The sequence below is a fragment of the Passer montanus genome, unplaced genomic scaffold (genome assembly GCF_014805655.1).
Source record: "Passer montanus isolate IOZ18808 unplaced genomic scaffold, ASM1480565v1 scaffold166, whole genome shotgun sequence".
NCBI lineage: Eukaryota > Metazoa > Chordata > Aves > Passeriformes > Passeridae > Passer > Passer montanus.
The window spans coordinates 182,969-198,976 of NW_024363827.1; the positions used below are offsets into that span (position 1 = coordinate 182,969).

Below are 16,008 nucleotides of genomic sequence, written 5' to 3' on the forward strand. Positions count from 1 at the left end.
CCATTAGTGGAGAATTGCAGATCATCCCAAGGAAAACGGGTTTTTACTTGTCAGCTCTTCGGTATTTCGGGAGTTTAAATGGCTTCTGCTACCAGCCGGAGCGTGAGCGCGTAGAGGCACAAGGGCTAATTTCTGCCGGACGCCGGGCGAGCTCACCGGCTCCGGGCTCACCGGCCCCGGGCTCACCGGCCCCGGGCTCACCGGCGCGGGGAGCGGGACCGGCGGCTGCGGGGGCTCAGCGCTCGTCCGGTGCCCACGCTGGGCCTCGACCCGGCGCCGGGTCCCGATCCCCCTCGGTCCCGCCGCCGCCAGGCACCCACCGGGACATGAAGCCAAGGAGGGATGGCGGAGCAGGGGAGGCGGGGAGAGCTACGCTCCCTGTGCAGCGTTAAAATACGATAAAAAAGAACTTACTAGGTCCTAATTTAGAGAAACGAAAAATCCTGTTCTGTTCACACGGAGGAACTCCAGTGCCTGTATGAATGAATTCTCACCCGCCGTTAGTGCTGGTCCTGCCGGCACCTTCCACCTCTGCCCGAATCCCCGAGACAGAGGGAGGGTGTCAGCTGAGCACCGAGAGGACGAGCCGAGCATCGGGTTCTGCCCGCGCAGCATCGCGCTCTCCGCCCGGTCCGGGCTGGGGCAGAGCCGGGAGGTGCGGGATGGGGCAGAGCCGGGGGATGCGGGATAGGGCAGAGCCGGGGGATGCGGGATGGGGCAGAGCCGGGGGATGCGGGATGGGGCAGAGCCGGGCAGTGTGGGATGGGGCAGAGTGGGTGTCCTCTGCCAGCTGGGCCAAGCACCCAACAACCAGGCTCTGAGCTGTCAGAACTACCCTGCAAAAATCACAATTACAACTATAAAACCTGATTTTGAGAAAAATATTTCTCTTTTCACAGGATCCTGCAGAAAATGAAAACAAGCTTTTCCCCTCTAGTACAAAATTGACCAAATAGCGTATCTGCTCAGGTACCATAAATAAACTGCATCCAGAAAGTGGAACAAGATCTTTCATGTAATCTCTATATGGAATTTGGGTGTCATTCTCTGATTTAAGAAAAAAAAAAAAAGCTGAGAATTCTCTGACCTTGACCCCAGGTAGCTGCCTGCTGTCACACCACTGCCAGCACAGCATGTTTGACAGCAATTCTTACCAGCTTCATTTTCTCCTGGTGTGAAGAAATGAAGTTAGCAGCTCAGCAAATGTAGGTATTTATATAAAGACACAAATTTTTTACAGACACACCTTTTCAAAAGTTCTGTCACAAAACACCCAGCATGTTCCCCTGAGGTGCTTTCAACTATGGGTGGATCAGAAGTAAAACATTTCCCATAATATCCCACTACGTAAAATAAAATTCACAAGGTATTACAAAGTAATTGTGTATTTTCAGTAACCAAAAATACTGAAGAGCTGCTAAGCCTCCAGTGCATGATACATTTAATGTGATAAATTAAAAAAACTTGAGACTGATTAAATTAAATGGAGACTTGTTTAAATTCAAGTGAAGTCCTGGTAGAAGTGGAAGCTGAGAGGTGCAAAGCCACCCTGGTCTGGAGACATTTAACCCCATGTGAAAACACTGACTTCACTGCATTCTGCAGCTGTTACTGCCATGCTCTTGTAAACCATTTTAAGTACCTGAATTTCAGAGGAAGTTGTTTCAAGCGAACACTTGTGCTCTGACATCTGTGATTTACACGCACAGAATTATCCCAGCGAATGGGTCAAGTGACTTTGTGCCCAAGTGCATGGATGTGCTGGGGAGCACAACTGGCTCGGAACCTGCAGCACAGCCACAGGGAACGCTGCGGCGCTGATTTGAGTAGTTTCCTGGTGTGGATGTGAAATGCTATGGGCTGAGAAATGACAATCAGTTCCTGGAATGAATGAACCCATTTGCCTCCCCTGAAACAACTGAGTGCACAGGGAGTGAAATTGTAATTTTAAGAAATTTAACACAGTGAGAGCAAGTATAAAAATACCTTTTAGATTAATTAAGTGGCTAAGCACACTTACAAATGATAAAGATTTGACAGTTTTAGGAGTCCTGTTGCTTATCGGTGAATTTCCCTGCAGCCACAACCCCCAGAATCCCCCTTTCAAGGGTGCTGCCTCCAGCTGCCTCTGGATGCTCTTCCCAGTTGCTGCCTGTGCCCCACACAATGACAGCCCAGCATACAGCAGCTGCAAATAAAACATCTTGACAAAATTAACCTCAAAATGAGCTGGTAGAACTTGGGTGAGCACGGGACAAGGTCTAAGGGCAGTGGTGCATGGAGAAAAGTGTTGCTGGTCCCAGAACAGTGTCAGGGTGGTGAAACCTCCTCAGCATCATCTGCAACCTTGGATGGGGTACCAAAAAAAAAAAAAAATCAGAAAAATGTTGCAAAAACTGTTCTACATACTGAAGAAACATCTCCCTGATCCTTCTCTGTTGATTTGTCTTGTTGTAGTGTCTTGTTTAGTTTTAGTACAAGATCCCCAACAGTCTTCAGTCATTGGCGACGATAGAAATAAATGCAGTTAGGGTACCACTTTTGTGTCAAGATGCCAAAAAGTCTTCCTGAATTTTTTATCATTTTTCAGAGGAATGTGGGATCAGTTTCTGACAAACTGTATTTCTCAGAATGTAAATACTGTAGTGCTGTTACATGGGGTGAGGGTTTGGAGCGTTACAGGGTCTGTGGGCACTGCCTGTGCTTGGTGCTGGTGTCGTCAGTCCCAACAGACCAGTGCCAGACATTTTAAGAAATGCCACATGCAGAGGAGGGTTCAGACCATTCTGAACAAACTCCCTGAAATCCACAAGCAACAACTACCTCCTCAGTGTGCAAGGTGTCCCCCCCAGGTGGTGAAGAGGGATCTGCAGGAATGGTGGGACTCCCAGCAGTGGGAATGGCAACAGGGGTTCCCAGGCTTTGCTAAAGCAGCAGGCTGGGGAGGACCCTCTGCATGGAGGCAGATGTTGCTGCTTGTTGATGGAAGCCCTGGGGTTTGAGTTCAGCCCAGACAGGCAGTTGACCCTCAGAGTGGAGAGGAAGGTCTGTGGAAAAAGGTGACTGCAAAGGTCTGACACAAGCCCGCATCCCAACAAGGCTGCAGCAACACCTGTGGCAGAAGCCACATCCCCACACCTGAGGAGCTGCTGTGCTTTGCCCAACCGTGGGCTGCTCCACCATCTGCCTGCTGCCCCACGGGCTGTGGGACTCCAATCTTGTTCACATAGCTCCTGGCCAGCAGCTCAGCACTGTTAGAAACTATGCCCCTGGGTTGAGTCATACTTTAACCAGCCTGCCCAAACGCACATGAGGTCTCAGATCGGTGCACACAGCGCTGCTTTGGAAGGTTTCTGTGGAATTTCCACCACACGTACTGGCTGTCTCACAAGTGGATGGTCTTCAGCCTTCACTGCCTGTCTTCCCCTTCCTGAAGGAGAAACCTGCAGAGCTGCCTGGCTCTGCAAAACCCAGCAAGTTGGAAGTGAAGTGCTGCCGCAGAGAACACAGCGAAAATCTGCAGCAAACCAGTTGTTTCTGGGATAACTGATGGAGCACCACTTTGTTAATTCAACAGTACACTTTAAAAACTCACAAAACATTATACGGCTTTGTTCTCCGTGTCCTGTAGCTACACCTGCTCACTATTCTGTTAATTACCTTTTTTTCTGGTCAATGTCCATGACAGTATTACTACTTGGACCACAGGAGTATATAAATATCTTAAAAAGAGCATTACAATAACTTTTCCAGTTCACCATTTGCTTTCAAATGTCTTAGTCTACATCATGATTTCAGCAAACAGGCCAAGGCAGCTTTCACTATCATCCTGGGGCTCCAGCTCTCTGCTGGGATCAGCCTGTTCCTGAGCAGTCCGTCTCTTTCTTCTGTGCACATACACAGAGTGGCTCTTCTCTGGCCCCTTGGGAAACAAGGTGTCTGCAGGGGCAGCAGCTTCCAGAGCCAGCTCCAAGCCTTTGTGGAATCTAGACAGAAACAAGTCTGTAGTTATTGTTTTAATAGATTTCCTCAGGATCTGCAAATTACTCTGAGAAACTAATGCTTTTAAAATGTAATCAAAACATGCAAGGGGAGAAAAGTGGTTACTAACATTTTACTAAATACTGAAGAAAAATTAGATGTCATGAACAGAACTGGTGTATTCTTACAAACCTGTCAATTCTCCTTATGTTCTCTTCCATTTTCTGATTGGCTACATGTACCAGAAATTCAATATATTCTTCAGAGACCATCAATCTCCCTTTGTGGCTCAATGGAACTTCTAAGCAGTGAGTGCTCCGCACAGCCTGAAAACACACACATTATTTACCTGGAATAAAATTTTTTAGTTTATGAAGGTTATTTAAATAATGTAGGGAGTTCATTATAGTAAAAAACCTGCTTAACCATATGATTATTTAGGTTGCTGTCACGTAAAGCAGCAAGCTATTTCTTTGCTATAGCATGCCCTGTGACAGCTCTTAAGCATCAGTCAGGTCTTGGCTGGTACAAAAATAAAGGTTAACGTAACAATATGGTACTGTAAGGGATGTAATTAAGTCAAGAGTCCTTACCATTGTAATTTTTCCTCCTCTGCCAACTGTAATACCAGAGTTCCTGAATCCAGAGTCAATAGCCACCGAATGCTGCAGAAAAAAATAAATGCCTAAACAGGTCTTGTACACCTTCACAGCAAAAAATATTTATGGACGCGTTGCAATGCAACACACAATCTCAAATTTGCAAAATATGTATTCAAATAATCTATCCAGAGTTATTAAAAAATAGTTACATTAAAATACTTTTTAAGATCAAACCCACAAATGGTGGGTATTTTTCAGAGGCCCATGGTGGATCCTGATTGAATCCATCAGTGCACAAGGCATGTAACGTCTCTCTAGGCACTGAACTATTTTATCCCAATGAGCAGGAACTTCACAGGCAGTTGTGCCACCCTTTGACAACGACAAGTGCAGCTGCACTCTACGTGAGCCCCTCAGCTCTTCTGCACAAATGCCAAAACAAGCCCAGCATGGCACACATTGCTCTCCGCAGTCATACTGCAAAAGCAGAAGGCAAAGGCATCATTCAATGCACTGAAAATGGAGCCAAATGGCCTGGCTGGTAGCAAAGCACCATCTAAAATCCAGCCCTTTCAGGCAGGGAGAGCAGCCCAGGCCCCTCAGGTAGTGCTTCATGCAGCAGTCTGCTTCGGCTCGAAGGCTGAATTGCAGGTGAGTCTTCTTTCTTTCTAAGTATGGTAAAATTCTCACCAAGTTTAAAGCTGTGTTTTTTCTTCAGCTTACTTTACTACCCTGATTATTAAACACACAGAGCACCTGGGACTGTTTCTAAGTGCAACTGCTTACCCAGGAGCCAATACTTTTATTTTTGCAGCAAGAATGTAACAGAACAATGCCACATTGTACTTGACGTGGCTTTACCAGCAGCTGTGCATCCTGCAGCTCCCGACACAGCACGTGAAGAACAAACGGTTCAAACTTGAACACAACATCACCAGTGGCTTTCTTGAGTGCTGTCATCTGGAAAATACACCAAAATATTTATATAAAAATCAGAGCACTTTCTCTCGTAAGAGTTAACAACACCCCACTGCGTGGTCCATGGCCTGAAATTTTAGCAAGTTTTGCTTTGCTGGAACAAATACTAATGAAAACAAATATTCTGGAGGACACTTCTGTGCACGTGTGAGAATGTATATGTATGGTAAAGTGAACTATGAATTGAATGAGAAAATGCTGATCTTGCAACTGCCTCTTTTGTGGGACAAAGCAATATATGCAACGAGTAGATTATTTTGAAAGCACACTAAAAGTGAAAAACCCCGCACTATAGATGTTTTTAATTTTGGGGTATTTAATGATACTAAATTAACAATGCAGTATAAGAGATTCCCTGTTACACCACTTTCAGCTGTCTGCTAGCACAGCAAGCTGGGGTCAAGAGATTTTTTAATTCAAGTGTTTTAAATATGACTCCAGACAGCAAGGAATTATATAAATTTTTGGAATATTAGCTGCCTTTGTAACTATGCAGAGAATTTAATATTGAATTTAAAAGCATTCTCTCTAAATGGGTCTGAAGAATTTATTAAGCAACACATCTAAGGAAAAGTCAATTTTGAGAGCAGAGTATCAACCTCAGTAGCAGGAATAAAAGCCCTCTGACATGATGTGTTTTCCATGACACCGGGAGCATTTCTAAGAATAAACCCCACTGCGTCATCCATGGCCTGAAATTTTAGCAAGTTTTGCTTTGCTGGAACAAATACTAATGAAAACAAATATTCTGGAGGACACTTCTGTGCACGTGTGAGAATGTATATGTATGGTAAAGTGAACTATGAATTGAATGAGAAAATGCTGATCTTGCAACTGCCTCTTTTGTGGGACAAAGCAATATATGCAACGAGTAGATTATTTTGAAAGCATACTAAAAGTGAAAAACCCCGCACTATAGATGTTTTTAATTTTGGGGTATTTAATGATACTAAATTAACAATGCAGTATAAGAGATTCCCTGTTACACCACTTTCAGCTGTCTGCTAGCACAGCAAGCTGGGGTCAAGAGATTTTTTAATTCAAGTGTTTTAAATATGACTCCAGACAGCAAGGAATTATATAAATTTTTGGAATATTAGCTGCCTTTGTAACTATGCAGAGAATTTAATATTGAATTTAAAAGCATTCTCTCTAAATGGGTCTGAAGAATTTATTAAGCAACACATCTAAGGAAAAGTCAATTTTGAGAGCAGAGTATCAACCCCAGTAGCAGGAATAAAAGCCCTCTGACATGATGTGTTTTCCATGACACCGGGAGCATTTCTAAGAATAAATATAAAGGCTGTGTCTCACTGTGCTCATACCAGATCGCTTTTGACACATGGGTCATGTGTTACCAGGAGCCACGTGCAGTTCTTCTTCTGGATACCCGTGCCGTCTGTGTCCTAGTGATGGACAGAAACCATTAATATGGCTTGGCAGCTTGGTGAGGTTTAATCTCGTGCTGCTACAAAAACGGTCCTTGGAAATAAAGAAGCATCCCTTGAAGCAAGAGCCCATTCACACCGCGAGCAGACCCAGTGCCACGATCACCCTGCCTGTCCCGTCCCTCACGCACCACCACGGTCACCCTGCCTGTCCCGTCCCTCACGCACCACCACGGTCACCCTGCCTGTCCCGTCCCTCACGCACCACCACGGTCACCCTGCCGTCGCACGAGCTCGCGGTGCAGAAGCGCTCGCGCGCGTTCAGGAGCCGCACGAGCTCCGCGGCCCGCGCGTCCAGCGCGCGCTTGCGGCTGGGGTCGGGCTGCGCGAGCCGCTGCGCCTTGCGCCGCGCGTCAGCGCTCCGCCGCGGCAGCGGCGCTCCGCAGGTAGGCGGTGGGCGCGGGGCCCCCCGGCGCTCGTCCAGCGGGACGGGACGGGAAAGCAGCGGCTCTGCGCCACCCGTGCCACCGCCACAGCCACGGCGGCACGGCCGGGCGACACGGGGGAGACGGCTACACGGGAGCGGCTCCAAGGGGCGGGGCCTGACCGCAAGGAGCGCTTCCGGGGCACGGCCTGACCGCGGGGCGGTGGAAAAGGCGGGGCCTGGCGGCGGGGGAGTGTTTGTGGGCGGGGCTGAGCGCGTGTCCTGGGCCCGTCCGGCCCGGCCCTGCGCCCCTCGGCCAGGGACAGCCCCGCTGGCCCGGGCTGTGCTCCCCGCGCTCCCCGAGCTCCCCATCCCCGAGGGCGCTCCCAGCGGGAGGCCCTGCCCTGCTCGGGGCCTGCCCTCGCTGTGCCCGGTCCCGTATCGCAGGATCGATCTGCGCGTGGGCCCCGCGCGGTGTGCCGTGCCCAGGCCGTGCCCGCGGGCCGTCCCCGCCGCCCCAACAGCCAGCAGGGCTCTCGTTGTTTCTTTCAGCAGATCCTCTGGCCGCCATGGCAGCCACCAGGAGGGTGATGAGAGCCGTCCGAGTGTTTGAATTTGGTGGCCCTGAAGTGCTTAAACTGCAGTCAGATGTGTTAGTTCCTGTTCCAAAAGAAAACCAGGTATATGTGAGCTCTGTGAAGGGAAATAGCGATAATGAATGTTAACAAGTGCCTGCAGGACAGAATGAGAGATACAACCCAGAACCTGGCACCTGGAGTACGTGAGTTTTGGTCAGTGTGTGCGTACTGCTTGAGATATCATGCTTAACAAATGTGGGCACTTTACTCTGCGGTGGGCTATGTATTCCACGTCAAGATTTCCCTGAAATTAGCTTCACTTTGACACTGGGCTGTTACAGAGGCTGTTTGAGAATTCAGTAAAAATGCTACAACACCGTGCTGTGAATGGAAGAACTAAATCTTTTTAGTTATTGCTTAAGAAGTGTCTTTTCTTTTAGGTATTAATTAAAGTCCATGCCTGTGGGGTAAACCCTGTTGAGACATATATTCGTTCTGGGACTTATGCCAGGAAACCTGCTTTACCCTACACTCCTGGCTCGGATGTGGCTGGGGTGATTGAAAGTGTTGGGGAACACGTGACTGCATTCAAGGTACTTACACACTGGGCATAATTCACTATTGTTTAATGGGTCCTCTTTGGCTGATTGCTGTGCTGCTGTACCTGGTTTCATTGCATATAATCACGTAATCTCTTCAAGGGGGGAAGCCCCTTCACGGCCTGGTAAAAGCACACAGTGGGATCCCACTGGCAAACCAGCCTGCTGGTGGGACTGTGAGGAATGCTGTGCCCTCCTGAAGTTCAGGGGTCTCAGAAGAGGCACTGCAGTCTGTCTGCTTAAAGCAGTGATATCTGGTGTGCAAAAGTTGGGGTTTGGAGCTATTTTTATGGCATTTCACAAAAGGTTGAGATTGGATGCTTCTTGCTGGGGGTAGTAATTTCAGGCAGAACTGAAAATTTTTCTGTCAAGTATTTGAAAAATGGGAATGGCTTACTTATAAAGCTCCATAAATTCTATTATTTGTTGCTGAAATTGTTCAAATACTGTATTACTCCTATCTACTAATTCTACTTGGATTTCTCAGTGGAAAAATCTTGGGACAGGAGAAGGCAAATATCAATTTGCTAAAAGATATCTATGACATCAATTTAGTTTTTTAGTTGGTTCTCCCATTTAAGTCATTAGACATTTGGTCCCAAACAAAAATAAAAATTGTAGGTAAATTTGGGCTGGAATTTCCTGATTTGGAATTTATGTAACAATTTTGGGAGATCTGAGAAATAGATGATTCTTCTCTCTTGATAACCCTTTGTTCATATTTTCTTATCAACAGTTTGCTGTATCTGCTATGTGTGACTTTTTGCTTCCTCTGACAATTGTGATGTTCTTGGCTTGAATGACAGAGAGAGATGTCTTAGGGTATATTAAGAGGATACATATTCCCACATTTAAATAATTTAGAAATGTTTCTTTTGTGTTTGTAAAAGCTTTTGAGGTTTTGCATTTGTAATCTGTGGATGGAATTCCTGACTTCAGTCAAAGTTCATTAAGGTTCATATTAATGAGTCAGGTTTGTGTGTTACACTGCAGGGTGGGGTTATAGTTATGATACTTAGATTTAAGTATAAGAAATTACACAGTTCATGTTGCATTGATAGTATGTATCAGAATTTGTAAAAATTTCTTTGACAAATGTAACTGGTTATTGTTGATATAAGAGGTTTTGGCAATAGCCTAAATGTCTGTAAATTTCATCTTAATGTTTATTAAGGAAAAATAAGGGAAATGATTGATTTCTGTGTGTTCCCTCCCTCCATTCTAGAAAGGTGACAGAGTTTTCACCCTTGAAACACTTTCTGGAGGATATGCAGAGTATGCAGTTGCTGCAGCCAACAGAGTCTTTCCTTTGCCGGACAAGCTGGACTTCAGGCAGGGGGCAGCCATCGGAGTGCCCTACTTCACTGCCTACCGGGCCCTTTTCCAGAAGTAAGGCACCCAATCCCTGTTTGTGCACTTTAACCTTTGGTATTTACAATACCGAAGTTCGTATTTTCACTGACCTTTAAAAGGGGGAGGTTGGTGAGAGGGAAATGCTTAAAAACGTTGCACTGATGCAATTGTCAGATAATTGTAATCTAGAAGCTTGTGACTGTGTTTTCCTGTTAAGTCTTTTTTTTTCTTGATAGAACCTGCCTGGAAAGGCTTCATGGAATAAAATATGTGACTCCCTTTCAGTACTCACTGGTATTTTGGCTGGGGAAGAAAATTGCAATAGTTCTAATTTCCTCAGCAAGCAGACAGGTGCTGTGGAGCAGAGCCACTGCTTTCCTGTGGCAGGCCAAAGTCCTGGACTGAGGCTCAGTACCAGGCTCTCACTAGCTGCATGTTGCTTCAAGTCAACAGTCACAGGATTTATTTTGCCTCCTTGTTCTCCCAAAAAGGCTTGAGATATCTGTTTAGCCATAAATTGGAATATAATTGGAACATAAACTGGAAGCAATGCTGTGTGAACGATGTGGTGTCAGTATCTGCAGCCCCATGCTCAGGCAGTCTGTGCTGCAATCACAGTGCCAACATTTCTTGTGTTCTTCACTCAGAGGCTGTGCCAAAGCAGGGGAAAGCGTGCTGGTTCATGGTGCTAGTGGGGGGGTAAGTATTCAAGGAGGCAAGTGGTACAGAACACTGCTCTCTGTCCTTGCATCTGCTTCTTCTTGGGATGTAAGTTATGGTCATATTTGTATCAATAGATTAGCAGATTAGGTTTTTACTCCAGATACTCTAGGATACACTTTCTTAGAAAAACCCTATTATTCCCACTAAGTGTGAGACTGCACGAGTGCTGGTGTGAGTTCCCCAGTCTGAGGGTCACACACTAAACAGGTGTTTGCTGCAGGTGTAGTTGCTCTGGAAGTTTTATTGCTGATAGCAGAAAGCTCTAGTTTTCCAATATGTTGAGTGCTGGTGTGAGTTCCCCAGTCTGAGAGTCACACACTAAACAGGTGTAGTTGGTCTGGAAGTTTTATTGCTGATAGCAGAAAGCTCTAGTTTTCCAATATGTATAAATTGTTCTCAGTCCTCTGAGAATAGGTCACTGGTGCAGGGTGACTGTGCATTTCTGTTTACATTCTCATGTTTTTACCCATAAGCCAACAGCTGGCTGCACAAGGAAAGGTACTGGAATATATAAACCTGTGATTGAATGCTACACAAAATTGCACTTCTAGTTTTCTTTGGGTTTACATGGCAAACTTATTTCATATCTCCATGACTCAACATTTTAGTTTGTCTCCCACACTCTGCACTTCCTCACTTTCAGGTGGTGCACCAAACAGCTGCTGTGAACAGGCTAAGTTTCCTTAAGTATTTGTTAGACAACAAAAAGATGAATTAATGTCTTATTCTGAGATACTAGAATGGCATTTAGCATCATAAGTATTTTTTTTAAATTTTCATAAACTAAATGTAGTGCTTCTATTCTTACTGGAGTGCAAGGTAGGAGGCACTGAGAATTCACTTTCTAAAGAAGTAATGCTAATAAAATTTGTGCCTGCAGATTTTCTTTGCAGTGTATAGTGCTGGTATTAATAGCAGGTGATTCTGTGAAGAGAAGAATTTCCTTGGATTTGTATAAAAATATAGGGCCCAGGTTTGACAGATACTCAGCATTCTACATTGATGTGTGTCAAATACTGATAGCTGTTAAAAACCCTCAAAAATTTACCATGCGTCAGTAAATGTCTTTTCTTTTTTAAAGAGTATTTGGCTGTCTTTAAAATCCAAATTATTGGCCAAAAAAACCACTTTACCAGACTAACTTTTTAAATGGGGAAGTTCCAAGTTGCTGGTAGAATATCTAAAATTCTAAGAAAGAGGTAAAATAAATTTATCTTTTTGGTTTCTTTTCTCCCCTCAGGTGGGACTAGCAGCATGTCAGATTGCCAGAGCTTGTGGTTTGAAGGTTTTGGGTACAGCAGGAACTGAGGAGGGCATGAATGTGATCCTGAGAAACGGTGCTCACCAAGCCTTTAATCACAGAGACCCAAATTACACTGAGAGAATTAAGGTAGGCCTGTGTCTGGACTCAAGAGTGCAGGTTGTGTTGTTCTTAACAAAATGAGAACAGTTGTTTGTGAAGACTTTAAATTAGATTTATTTAGGATCAATAGTGCACTGCCTTTTTCATTTCTACACAAGGAAAAACTTTCTCAGGCTGGAAGAGCTGAGCTTTCCTCACAAGCAGTGGCATTTAGAACTTCTTACATTCAGCAAATTCTAGTGTGGGATCACATCAAAAGTTAACACAGCAAAATGTGCTACAATTCAGCTCATTAGCTATCAGCTGCAGTACAAAGACTGTATTGAAAATTTAAACAATGAGCTGTAAAGTGGATACTTTCTGTAGTGTTTAAAAGAAATGGTGGTACCAAGCACTAAAACAATATCCTGTGTCCTGTACAGGCATGCACAGGGCCGGGAGGAGTCGATATCATCATAGAAATGCTCTCTAATGTCAACCTGGATGCTGACTTGCAGCTGCTGTCCTACGCAGGGAGGGTGATGGTGAGTGTTTGTGTCCTGGGCCAGGAGGGTGACAGGGGTGTTTGTGTCCCTGAGCAGGGAGGTGATGCTGAGTGCTCGTGTCACTGATTTTGTGCATTCAGCATCACACTGAACAGCTCTGACTCGATGCTTTGGACTCCTTTGGGCAGGTTGTGGGCTGCAGAGGACGCATTGAGATAAACCCAAGAGACACAATGAGCAAGGAGTCCAGCATAATTGGAGTGAGTCTGTTTCTTGCAACTGAGGTGAGAAGCATTTCTAAGTATGCTTTATTTGCTTGTTCCAGCACCCCTTTATTTACTGTTAAAATTATTTGAAGGAATGAAAGAATAATTTCACTGTAACAAACTTAGTTCATTCCTTTATGTTTTGATTCAATCTCAGAACATCATAAAATATTTTCTGGTTGTGGAATTTGTTTTAATTCTTGCATAAATTGCTAGTACTATTTTGAACTGTAAAGCCCTTGTCATAAACACTATGTTTGTCACATGCAGGAGGAAAGGCGTGAATGTGCCACAGCAGTCCTTGATGGCATAGAAGCTGGCTGGCTGAAACCTGTTGTGGGCTTGGAATATCCCCTGGAGAAAGTAGCCAAGGCTCATGAAGACATTATTTGTAGCAGTGGTGCCCGAGGGAAGATGGTGCTCCTTCTATAAAGGAGCATCTTTCCCCATTTATTTTTTAGCTGTTCTAGCTGCACCTTTGCTTACATGGTTCACTGAATGTATGTTATAAACATACCTTTGATCATGTTTGACAGTAGCAGAAAATGCCCACTTAGATGAATTAGTTAACATTTTCCTTTTGTAATGAGCAGAGTTGCATTTACTGTAATTTTGGTAGCTTTTATGATTGATGTGGAAATAATAAATTTTCCCTGCTGGCGCGCTCTGTGCTGCAGGGAATGGTAGGGTTTGGTATCATGGTCCATGTGAAGGCACAGTGAGGCCACTGCAGGTAACACAGAATGAAGATGCTTTTTACAGATACACAAAAATAAATAACTCACTATGTTAATTAGAACTGTAAATTCTTTTAGCCACAAAATTTGTACTCAAATTTTGTCACATAATTTACTTGAAAAAAAAACTTTTGCTGACAAAATAGTTTACTTTCCAGCTCAAAAGATGGGCAGAATCTTTCAAAACATGAACTGTTTGGAGCCAAGGCAGTTCTACTTGTCTGTGCCTCTGAGGTGACAGAGGTCTGAGGTGACAGTATCCTGGCTCATCCACAGGGACTGTCACTCTGGAGCTGCATGCTGGGATTTGCCTCTTTGGAAATGATGATCATGACCGAAGCAGCTGATTCCTGGATGGTGAATGGCTGATTGTGAAGATTTCAGTTCTTCCTATGAGCTTTATTAAAGTCTCCTGGATCCCTGGCTGCATGGCTTGGTGCCACGGAGAGTTCCTGTGAAATTCCTGAGCTCCATCCACTGAAGTGGGCAGGGCACAGCCTCAGCACCAGGGCTTGTGTGCAGATGTCTATGTGGGGTCACTTTGTCATGACACCAGGGCCATTTCATTGTTCTCATTGTCTTGTTCTCATACACCTTAAATCCATTGCACAACAGATAGTGTTGCCAGGAAAGATGGTGGAATGCTTCTAGAGTAATGATTTCAATCTAGTGTTTCAGTGAGTGGTTTCAGAAAGCTGCTTGGGGAGAGAAGGACAAGGCCAGCTCAGCAGTGGGAAAGTCTGCCGAGGTGCAGTGGGGTCCTCCCTCCCTCCAGGCTCCCCCAGGACAAGGAAGCTGGTTTCCTTGTTTGTAGCACTTGCCACAGGAGTAGGGAGCTGTGTTTTTTATGTGATTTAAGTGGTTCACCTGGTGTAAGTGGTGTGTGTAGCTAGTGTCTCAGCTGATTATCCAGGTGAAAGGTGCTGACTGTTCCTGTTGTCTCAAGCAGAATGCAGCTTGAGCCGTGGTGTCATGCTGGCAATCTGCTACTCCTCTTGACAACTGTTAGAGAAAGTAAAACACCTCTTGCTATCAAGGTATTAAACAGAGGTTAAAAGTAATGACAGATATGATTGTGGAGATGATGTGCATATAAACTATATACCTTTCCTCTATATTGTGTTCACATATTAAATTATTTTTAATTCAGTCGTAATTTAGTAGGGGTCTGTGACATGAATGAGAGGCTGATGGTTTGCAGTGGCTCCTTTCTTGCTGAGTGCTGCCACTGCATCGTGGATGGTGTTTAGAGGAGAAATTCAGAGCAAGTCTCTGGCTGTTGTCCCAAGGGCCGTGGTTGTAGTGGAGTTTGTCACCAGAAGGTGTCAGAGCAGTTCTGTGATACCACATTATCGCTGCTCTCTGCCAGGTGGCGTGGCAGAATGGCACAGCAGGACTGGGACTGACTTGTTGGGAATATCATATAACGTTTATTCTTCTGTCAGATTCTAATGTATTGTATAAATGGAAGGATTTTTTTTAATTTTGGAAGAAGCAATGTGAAAAGAGCTAATGAGAAGGGCTCAGGTATGTCTGATTTGTGCAAGCCGCCAGCCTAGAGAATGTCATCCTGGAGAGTCCTTGGTGTCGCTCTCTTTTTGGGACATGCTGCCCCTTGGCAGTGCAGAAGAGGATGAGGAAGAGAGTGGTGGCCACAGATCTTTGAATTTGGTGGAATAATTCTCTCAGTTTGTTGAGAATCTTCTGATTTGACTGGATGGGATTTTGGAGGCAGTGGTTCCCAGGCACAGCCTGCTTGGTGCTGCCAAGGGTGGTTGGAAGGGTTGAACAGGCTCAAGTTGTGCTGACTTTGGCATCTGCAGGAGAGGTTTGGGGTTCAAAGTGAGGAGTTGTGTACAACACAAGGCTCTGGAAACTGCTGTTCTATGTGTTTCTAAAACATAAAAGAGTGGAATTGTTCTGAAAAGCAGCTGCTCTTGGTTAATTTTATTGTGCCCCAAATAAATGCTGCTTACATTTCTAGTCATTAAAACTGTAATTGCCTCTCTATTGTAATTGTCCTGTGTCTGTTCCTGACTTCTTCCTGTGCTGCAGGATAATACAATAAGTTACTTTGAGACTTCAATTACAGAGTTGGGAAGATAAATATCAAGAGAATATTGATGTCAATAATTGCTCCCTTTACAAAAGGCAGATCAATATTGAGTTTGGGTGGCTCATGCCACAGAAGATTTGAGGATGGTGAAGCTTTAACTTTTTGGAACAGATGCATCAGGAGGAATGGCTGTCCCTGCTGTTTCTCACTGCAGGGATCTCTGCTCACATCAGTCACTCTGGCCCCTGGAAGCATTACCTTGTGCATTTGTACTTCAAATGGGACTCTCAACAACTGCAGGAAGAAGGGAAAAATGAGCATGGAAGGGTGGTTGTGTCTCCTTTATTTCAGTAAATCGGGTGTCTGTTGCCAATGCACACTTCGGTGCTTCCTGTCATCTGGATTGAGAGATGGAAACCAGGATTAATCTTGGAAGTGCATCTTTGTCACCTCATCATATATTTTTACGTTCCTG

The 16,008-nt window shown here is 44.9% G+C and overlaps 2 protein-coding genes across 3 annotated transcripts; one reads left to right on the forward strand and one right to left on the reverse strand.

Moving 5' to 3' along the window:
* Positions 1–3,703: 3,703 nt before the first annotated feature.
* On the reverse strand, positions 3,704–7,745 carry TYW3 (tRNA-yW synthesizing protein 3 homolog). Its single transcript, XM_039703666.1, has 6 exons — positions 7,215–7,745; positions 6,887–6,967; positions 5,445–5,543; positions 4,575–4,646; positions 4,174–4,307; positions 3,704–3,986 (listed from the first exon to the last, which is right to left on the reverse strand). The coding sequence occupies exons 1-6, from the start codon at positions 7,743–7,745 to the stop codon at positions 3,782–3,784; spliced, it is 1,122 nt and encodes a 373-aa protein (XP_039559600.1). The 3' UTR covers positions 3,704–3,781.
* Positions 7,356–13,620, forward strand: CRYZ (crystallin zeta). Of its 2 annotated transcripts, none has more exons than XM_039703647.1 (9): positions 7,356–7,395; positions 7,929–8,053; positions 8,392–8,544; positions 9,776–9,939; positions 10,551–10,602; positions 11,867–12,016; positions 12,412–12,513; positions 12,663–12,758; positions 13,011–13,620. In XM_039703647.1, the coding sequence occupies exons 2-9, from the start codon at positions 7,943–7,945 to the stop codon at positions 13,170–13,172; spliced, it is 990 nt and encodes a 329-aa protein (XP_039559581.1). In that variant the 5' UTR covers positions 7,356–7,395; positions 7,929–7,942; the 3' UTR covers positions 13,173–13,620. The 2 variants fall into 2 exon arrangements, with proteins under 2 accessions (XP_039559581.1, XP_039559579.1); XM_039703645.1 differs by having other exon boundaries at positions 7,360–7,395; positions 7,926–8,053.
* Positions 13,621–16,008: the final 2,388 nt, after the last annotated feature.

Bases quoted from the DNA above. Each gene is read 5' to 3' on its own strand.
- CRYZ (XM_039703647.1), top strand. From the start codon at position 7,943: ATGGCAGCCACCAGGAGGGTGATGAGAGCCGTCCGAGTGTTTGAATTT. The intron at 8,054-8,391 runs GTATATGTGAGC...CTTTTCTTTTAG, and splicing joins CTGTTCCAAAAGAAAACCAG to GTATTAATTAAAGTCCATGC. The intron at 12,514-12,662 runs GTGAGTGTTTGT...TCCTTTGGGCAG, and splicing joins CCTACGCAGGGAGGGTGATG to GTTGTGGGCTGCAGAGGACG.
- TYW3 (XM_039703666.1), bottom strand. From the start codon at position 7,745: ATGGGGAGCTCGGGGAGCGCGGGGAGCACAGCCCGGGCCAGCGGGGCT. The intron at 5,544-6,886 runs GTATGAGCACAG...TGTATTTTCCAG, and splicing joins CATGTGTCAAAAGCGATCTG to ATGACAGCACTCAAGAAAGC. The intron at 3,987-4,173 runs GTTTGTAAGAAT...GTTTCTGTCTAG, and splicing joins AACATAAGGAGAATTGACAG to ATTCCACAAAGGCTTGGAGC.